This window comes from Papilio xuthus, unplaced genomic scaffold (assembly GCF_000836235.2).
Source record: "Papilio xuthus unplaced genomic scaffold, Pxut_1.1 DF825946.1, whole genome shotgun sequence".
In the NCBI taxonomy this organism is placed as follows: Eukaryota; Metazoa; Arthropoda; class Insecta; order Lepidoptera; family Papilionidae; genus Papilio; species Papilio xuthus.
The window spans coordinates 251722-259492 of record NW_013532703.1 but is presented as its reverse complement, the minus strand read 5'-3'; the positions used below and the strand labels follow the sequence as shown (position 1 = coordinate 259492).

The 7771-nt window shown below is 34.2% G+C and overlaps 2 protein-coding genes across 2 annotated transcripts; both read right to left on the bottom strand.

Annotated features, from left to right (window-relative positions):
* Window positions 1–209: 209 nt before the first annotated feature.
* LOC106124142 (uncharacterized) lies at window positions 210–2260 on the bottom strand. Its single transcript, XM_013320611.1, has 2 exons — window positions 2011–2260; window positions 210–396 (listed from the first exon to the last, which is right to left on the bottom strand). Exons 1-2 carry the CDS (start codon window positions 2200–2202, stop codon window positions 241–243), a joined length of 348 nt encoding a protein of 115 aa, XP_013176065.1. The 5' UTR covers window positions 2203–2260; the 3' UTR covers window positions 210–240.
* Window positions 2261–3119: 859 nt separating this feature from the next.
* On the bottom strand, window positions 3120–5602 carry LOC106123784 (uncharacterized). Its single transcript, XM_013320191.1, has 6 exons — window positions 5263–5602; window positions 4789–5170; window positions 4013–4110; window positions 3706–3846; window positions 3407–3574; window positions 3120–3329 (listed from the first exon to the last, which is right to left on the bottom strand). The coding sequence occupies exons 1-6, from the start codon at window positions 5365–5367 to the stop codon at window positions 3120–3122; spliced, it is 1104 nt and encodes a 367-aa protein (XP_013175645.1). The 5' UTR covers window positions 5368–5602.
* Between the last annotated feature and the right edge of the window lie 2169 nt (window positions 5603–7771).

Sequence of the window (7771 nt, the reverse complement as noted above, 5' to 3'; positions counted from 1 at the left end):
TACTGTACTATTTTAACTAAGTCCTTGACTTGTGCTAGGACATGGTTTGAAACAATAGTCGAACGCAGGGATACGAACCCCCGACCACGTGATTGAATATCTGTACCTTTGAGCGTTATGCTACCGTGACGCTTCCAATTGCTATTTTTCTTCTCAAATAAGTATCAAAAAAGGGTGTAATAAGAACACTTATTTACTTAAATATAATATAATCTTAAAGTACATCTACGTTTTATATTATCATTGGTACTGCGGGTTGACATAAATTCCGATGTCATATCCAAGCGCCTTCCCGCGCTCACTCTTCATACGCATGTTGACGAAGCTGTGCCCCACGCCGCCTGCTGTTATATTGATGGAGGCCTTGCTGTGCAGTGTGTCCAGCGCCTGGATGCCCTGCACATATAACGTACATGTTATCGCTAAATTGAGAACAACGGCATTATATAAAATGCCTAGTTTTCATTTTTTTAATTGTGTAAAAGATTCTCGATTTGAGCGAAAATATATTTCATAAAGTTTTTTTTTATTTCATGTGGTCATTTATTATTTTGGGTCCTAATTCTATATAAAACAGTAAGTACATTTGCACAATGCATGTATGTATGAGACTATGTATATATGACGCAGATTCCCGGCAAGCCTGCGAGGCCTGCGAGCAGTGACGCTCGTGTGAATGACCCACACCGGCGCACATCCTCTACTATTAATCAATTACAATAACATAAGTTAAACTATAGAATATTCAACAATCAAATCTGAATATAGTTTTGATATAAACAATTCATTGTTTATATCAATTTGAATCTTATAGTTAGATATCTAAGCACTTCAATGTTCAATGAATAATTGAAATATTATACGACTAATTCAAAACATTTATCATAGTTAAGAACTTCCTAAACAATGATATTAAAAATGTCTACGTCTTTAACTGACAGGACTTTGTTATTGCCAAAAGTGTATTTACCAAGGTCTTGCTCCTACCTTAAGGGTGACTAGGTCGTTGCTAATTACGGTGGGACATTGTCCCTAACTTAACATCACAAAATAAGTTTTAATATTTGGTTATTTGTTAGTTAATTAATTATATTCAACTATACATGTTCTTAAATACTTGGCACTTTACTTAAAAATGAAAATCGATGATTTTTTCATCAGAAGCAATTAAAAAGAGCATTATTATTTTTCTCTCAAAGATTTCAACACGAATCGCTGCTTATTATTTAAACTGATAATAAGTTATTCTGAGAAGTTCCGATATCATTTACTTAGAAGTACTTTATAATTTCCTTCGCCTACTTAATAATAATTGTAAGATAATTCGGTCACGTCATTTGTACGAATAAACGCAAGGGAAATACAATAAACGTAATTTGGTTCATGAATCATATTTTCTTAATATATTTTTAAATGAATTTAAAATTTTAAATAAATATATGAAGATTTTTGCGATAATTTGTTTTAAAATATTACATGCTTCTATATTCTATTTCCAGCAAAACTGGCCAGGTTTTTTTTTTCGTGGCGTACAGAATGTAAGTAACAAAGATCTGAACATTGGCCACTTCGATCACTTAACCCTAGTATGGTGAAAAAATATTTTGTAGATAACGGTAGCAAGGGACGGAGTTAGCGCCAAGAGGTGTGCTGCTACAGTGAAATTGTTGTTTGTCTTGGATTCAAATAAAAATAAAATTCCTGTATCAACAACTATAAATATACAGTTGTGCAATCCACTTCGGTTATTTCCCGGAGGTTACGATTATATTCAAATTTGTATTATATTTAAAATGTAATAAATACGTTTTTAAAAATATTTCCCATTGTTTTAATTGAAATCTGTACAAATGACTGCATCTATAGTAATCCTCTTTCTTAGGCCTTCTCTAAAAAACGGCATAAATACGCCTTCGTCTATCCCCTCGGTGGGGACATACAAGGATTTATTATGACGATGGCTAAATGTTATTTCATTTGGATAATTAAATTTTACATTTTTGTACATACCTGAATAACTTTGTTATCCGGCGAAGAGTAGAAGAAATATTTAACCCTTTTGATGAAAGGTATCGCGTTGTATTCGACTCTCTTGTGTTCTGCGAGGACAACTCTATTGGCAGTGTTGCCCACCACCAAGTGGTCACCACCCACACACCAAAGCGAGGTGGCCAAGATGGTCAATAAAATAACGGTGTTCATTGCGAAAGGATTGTGCGCTTGTCACTCTGCTCCACGCGATTGTGCTCGATTACCAAAGGTCGCTTAAGTTTATCTTAGGTTCTTTAAGTGTTGCCATATTAGGAAATTTACCAACTGTTGGTTTTGCGTATAATTCATTTATTTTTTTAAGTTTAAGTTTTTTATTTCAAATCCTGTAACGTAGAAATTATAATATTATTTATAAATTTTATTTTTTGAATTTGTAGTTTTTGCAACGCCAAAAATGTTTGTTTTTTTTATTTTATATTACGTAGTTAACTCAAGATTGTTCTAAACTATATTTGTAATAAATAATATCAACTGAAAACTGCAACAGACGAATAATCAGTTTAATATCTGACTGTACGTGAGTTAAATGTGGAGATTTGGACGTTAGTGTGGCAACACTGACAAGCAATAACATTAACATTACGCATCGCGCTGTGATCTAATGTGTTAGTCAGCTGTGAGATACAATCACAGTTATAATATAATATATAATATATTCATTGATGTGGAACTTGCACAGGATATTGTTACATATGTTAAGTAAACAGACGCTACCTTCACAAGTCCATCGATTTCAATGATAGTTTATCATAATTTAGGATGCTGTTTGTGAGATGTTATTTAAACCGTAATTTTGATATAGGTTTTCGAATGTTTGTTCTATAACTGATTTTTTTAACTATGTAAGAACACTATTTTTAGTAGAAAAAAAAATGAGTTCCTGTATATTATGACACTAAGGCAAAGAATACGAATCGAATGATAACGAACTCGTTAAAATCGGTACAGAAATTTTGATATCCCCTGTATATCCCTGTATATATATGTTATATGTTAATCGACAAATCCACGTACATTAAAATATTCCTACTGATTTAGTCGGGTAATAAATGAGACAATGCATTGAATCATGAGTGTTTATTCAAGAGGGTGGTGTACTCGTTGTCCAGCGTGTCCAGACGCGCGTGTGCAGCGAGCAGCGCGTTCTGAGTGCGCAGGTTGTGTATGAGCGCGGCCTGGCTGTGTGCGGCGCCCGCCAGCACCCGCCAGCGCGTCTCCGCCTCGCCCCGCGCCCGCTGCTGCTCCGCTGACAGCGCGCGGCTCGCCTCGCGGAACTCCTGCAATATTTACATCTCTACTATCACGTACACAGCACGCGTAAAACAATAACTTAGATAGTCAAGTCTCTGCTCACCTTCTCGGCCATCCTGGCAGTCTCCAGCTGCTGTGCGAGGGTGTCGCGCGCCTGCTGGTGGGCGTGGCACTGCGCCTGCAGCGCCCCCACCCTGCCCCCCGCGCGCCGCGCCTCCGCCCCCGCGCGCTCCGCACTCCCCCGCGCCTCCGCGTACTGCCGCTCCTTCTCCTACATTTGAAGGTAGGACTACACGTTTACAATACATTCTATCTTCTTAGAAAGTGATTGTTTGGTGACTTTCATTTCCTCTTCAATTTTGATATTATTACGTGCAGAAACTGTAGACGTAGTTTCCTTACTTCTAACTTAGCCTGCAGCGCGGCGCACTTAGCCTTAGCGTCGGCAGCGGCTGTGCGCGCGGTGTTGGCCTGGCTGAGCTGCGTCAGCCGCTCGCCCTCCAGGCCCGCCAGCTGCGCCAGGTGGCCCTCGCACTGCGCACTCTGGAACGTACCTCATTATCATAACTATGTATTACTCGCACCACATTGTCAAAAAATCAGTTGGGTTAATGAAACAGGTATTAAGTTGGGTACATTTTTGGGGGAGGTTTACAATGTTAATTTGTGTTTTTTACTAATCAAACTACAGTCATACAGTATTATATACCTTCTTATCGAGAGCAGCCTGCATCTTGTCCACCTGCTCCTGCAGTAGCTTCACTTTGGCCGCCAGGAACTTGCACACGCGCTCCACCGAAACACGCTCTTGAATCATAAATAAAAATACCAAATTGGCTGCTTATTTGTTTAAATGATTAAGACGTAGTAGTCGTAGGAACTGGCTAAAATCTGGTATGAAACACCCTAAATAACGAAACTCTCATTATTAGTTTCAGCGCCATCTAGCGCCGAACATTTATAGGTAACAGTAGCTTAGTAACTTACAGTGAATTTAGTTTTGTATTTTAAACAAAATTAAATTTAATATGTATAATCGTCTAACATCTATTGTGCAAATAAATTAAAGAATAGAAACCTTTTTAACAAAAAATTAAATAACATTAAATGAAAATACTAAAATATATAGTAAAATTTACATTTGTCTGAATGAAATTAAGAATTTTGTTAACAACATAATTTAAATTCATAAAGTAATCACAACGTTTAATTTTAAGATGAGTTCACACTCTTGTTGGTGATAAAATTTAACTATATTACATTTGTCAAAACAAAAGATACATGAGTTTATATGTAGTTTAGAAAATAGTGTAGAAAATATATAACAAAAATGCTGCACCACCGATGGCTAAATCTTATGACAATGAGTAACCAGTAGCCGGGGCCCAAATATTTTTAGTTTCTAAAATAACTGCCTTTTGTTTCAGTTCCTTAACTGTTTAGCGGGAGCTTCTTAATGTCTTGTTAAATTATAATGAATCTTACCTTTTAAAAATGTCTGTGGCAGTATTTTATCATCAACATTAATGGAAACAAACGCATGTAAGAATTCCATATCATTATTTAATCTACCATTTTCATTGAACATACAATTGTGACACATTTGTACGGTGTTAAAATTATTTTGTGGGTTTGAGTCAAAATTAGTTTGTTCTTGGTGATAGGAATTAAGTATATTTGTCTTCTCATTATAATTGTTAAGTCTTTCTTTTTGTTTATTACATGTTTTATTTCCAAGTTTTTTTTGTTTATCTGCACTATGGGGTGTTAATGTTCTTGTAGAATCACAGCAATGCTTTCTTATAGTTTTCGGTGAAGGTGTTAACCTCAGGTTGTGTGACACATCTTTAAATATGTCTTGTTTTTCCTAATATGTACAAATGAATATCATTAGTAACTGATTTATAATTTTGATCAATATATTTTTAAAATGGAAGTTATTTTGATTAAAAGACATACCATAACATGTTCTATTTCCTTCATAAGACTTTCTGTTTTCTTTTCCAATTGCCTGTTAAGTTTTTTAAATTCATTCTCACGCGCTAAAAGGTCTTGCGAATCCATTTTTGTTGTTTTATTGGATACTGACTTCCAATGTCCACTGATGTATTTTATGTTTTTCAATAGATTTTCAACCAATAACGAGTCACTTGCAAATTATAATTAATCTCTTTTTTACTTTTCAATACTATAGATGTCAACTCCAAAACTCCAATCTAAAACTTGTTTACATTTTAGAACGTTACTATGGTAACAATCAAAAAAGGTTCCATGTTCATGAAATTTGTAGTCAAATACGAAACATACTTAAAAGCTAACTGATAAAATGGATATTTAGGTTATTACGAGTAAGTTGCAAATTAATGATATCAATTGTGGTGAAGAAATTTATACAAGCCAATCAAATTATTATCCAATGTAAGCTGTTGTTGATGGGAATGTGCAGCCATCTAGTGTGGAAACGTGAAATTAACAAAGCGTCAAAAACAGCTGTGCGTAGTCCAATCAGGGCAGGTCTTGAAATGTCAATAGAGCACTGTTATTGTTGACATATTGCTTTGTTTAACATATGGTCTCAATTGAAAAATCCTGCAATATATTTTGATAAATACTATTTTAGTGTTGTAAAGTATGCTCAAAATCCTTTAAATATTCATTTATTCCTATCAAACAATGCTTCTAATGGCCATAAAACAATGAATTAAAGTTGCGTGTGCGAGTGAGACGGTACCTGCGCGAAAGAGATGAAGGATAGTTTAGAGGCTGTTTCACAGATTTTCAATCGATTTACGAATGAGAACGTTCTTGGGCCAGCTGACATTTTTTAGTTCATGACTAAAGCGGGCGGCGTATAGACGCTCGCTTTACTTGGCCGCATCAATTATTAAAAAATCACATTAGGACAGCGTTTGCTCGTCCTCGGACATATTGTGAATAGTGCAATAATGTATTTGAAGAGAAAAAGACACGATTTTCGTAGTGTAATATTATAGCGCAGGTGTTCCCTATTGGAGTTAGACGAATACGCTTGCTGCTAAAAAGGTAATCTTTGTTATATTTTTGAGTGATGCATTTAACACATGTTCTATACATAGAAGAGAGGAAATGTTTAATGGAATTTTCAGCATTAATTAGCACGATTGCTTATTCCATATCGTTGCTGCTTTTTAGAAAGTTTGACAGATTTACCAATCGAGATTGTAAAGCGACCATTTTGTGTTGACATTGAAACATATGGGACGTCGTTAGTTCTTTATGCATCCTAATTTAGACAGGGTATTACAATATTTCAATAATTTACAAGCTTTTTATGAAATATAATCAAAGTTAGCTACTTATATACTAAATTAATAATAATAAGTTGCATCCGATAATAATTTAATATCTTTATCTAACTTTGCAAACGTGGAAAATGGAATAGAATCAGCTGTTCTGTAACAAGTTTGTAGGAATTGAAAGGCAGGTAAAATTGAACTTAATATGAAGGTGGATGAAATTGTACCTTTTTTTAGTAAAAGTACCGGTTCGAGCAGGTATTATGGATTGTACAGCTGTTAATCTGTTTTTTCTAAACGTTATGCGACTATCGTCCTTATTACAAAGCGCTTTGGTTTAAATTCAAATGTATAGATAAAATATAGTGTGGCAATACTCTGAATTCAGCCTGCAATCCCTTCAGACCCGTTCTAGGGATGGGCTTGGATTTTATCGATTGATACCGGTGTATAAATCTAGGTTTTTATTATACAACCCTTTAACGGTATATTATTATTTTCATACATGTTACTATAATTAGATTTTAATTTAGTTTTCAATATAATTGTTTATTATTCATTATTAATATTTTTTCATATAATAATCGAGTAGGCTACAACGATATTTTTCTGGTTGAACATTTCTTATATATTACGTAAGGTATTTTATTGGCACTCCGTCGTGTTGGGAAGTTACAGCTAGGTGGAAATAGTTTACACGTGCCACTTTAGTTAAGAGTGTATTAAAACATTTCAATATCACGTAATGTTGTATTTTAATAAATATCAAATTAAAATCTTTCATTATAGACTATCCTTATTTGTATATAAGGAATTTATTATTATTATAAAAATCTACATAAAGCAAGTAAAGCGTTAGTGTTAAAATATCTTTTATAATAAATTATCAGGAAATGCGATTTTAAATTATTTTAAATAGTCCATAATTATTTGTATTACTATAGAAAATTTGAGAAAACATGCTTTTGTTGCTATACAGTGTAATTATTGTCAGAATGTACTATGAAACAAAATGGCGACTGCGTAGCCATTTTGTTCAGCGCATAGGGTTGGAACCATTACAATGAAATGTCAAACAGGGCTGACTTTTGCAAATCGTACATTTCAATCGATTTTATTTAACTTCTTGAAATATTAGTTAATTGGAGCCAATTAAATAATAAATATTTTGATACAATACTAATATAATTATT

Coding starts and splice junctions, on each gene's coding strand:
- LOC106123784 (XM_013320191.1), bottom strand. CDS start 5,367: ATGGATTCGCAAGACCTTTTAGCGCGTGAGAATGAATTTAAAAAACTT. Junction 4,111..4,788: donor GCCACAGACATTTTTAAAAG/GTAAGATTCATT, acceptor TTATGATTCAAG/AGCGTGTTTCGGTGGAGCGC. Junction 3,330..3,406: donor CTGCCAGGATGGCCGAGAAG/GTGAGCAGAGAC, acceptor TAAATATTGCAG/GAGTTCCGCGAGGCGAGCCG.
- LOC106124142 (XM_013320611.1), bottom strand. CDS start 2,202: ATGAACACCGTTATTTTATTGACCATCTTGGCCACCTCGCTTTGGTGT. Junction 397..2,010: donor CGGATAACAAAGTTATTCAG/GTATGTACAAAA, acceptor TTATATGTGCAG/GGCATCCAGGCGCTGGACAC.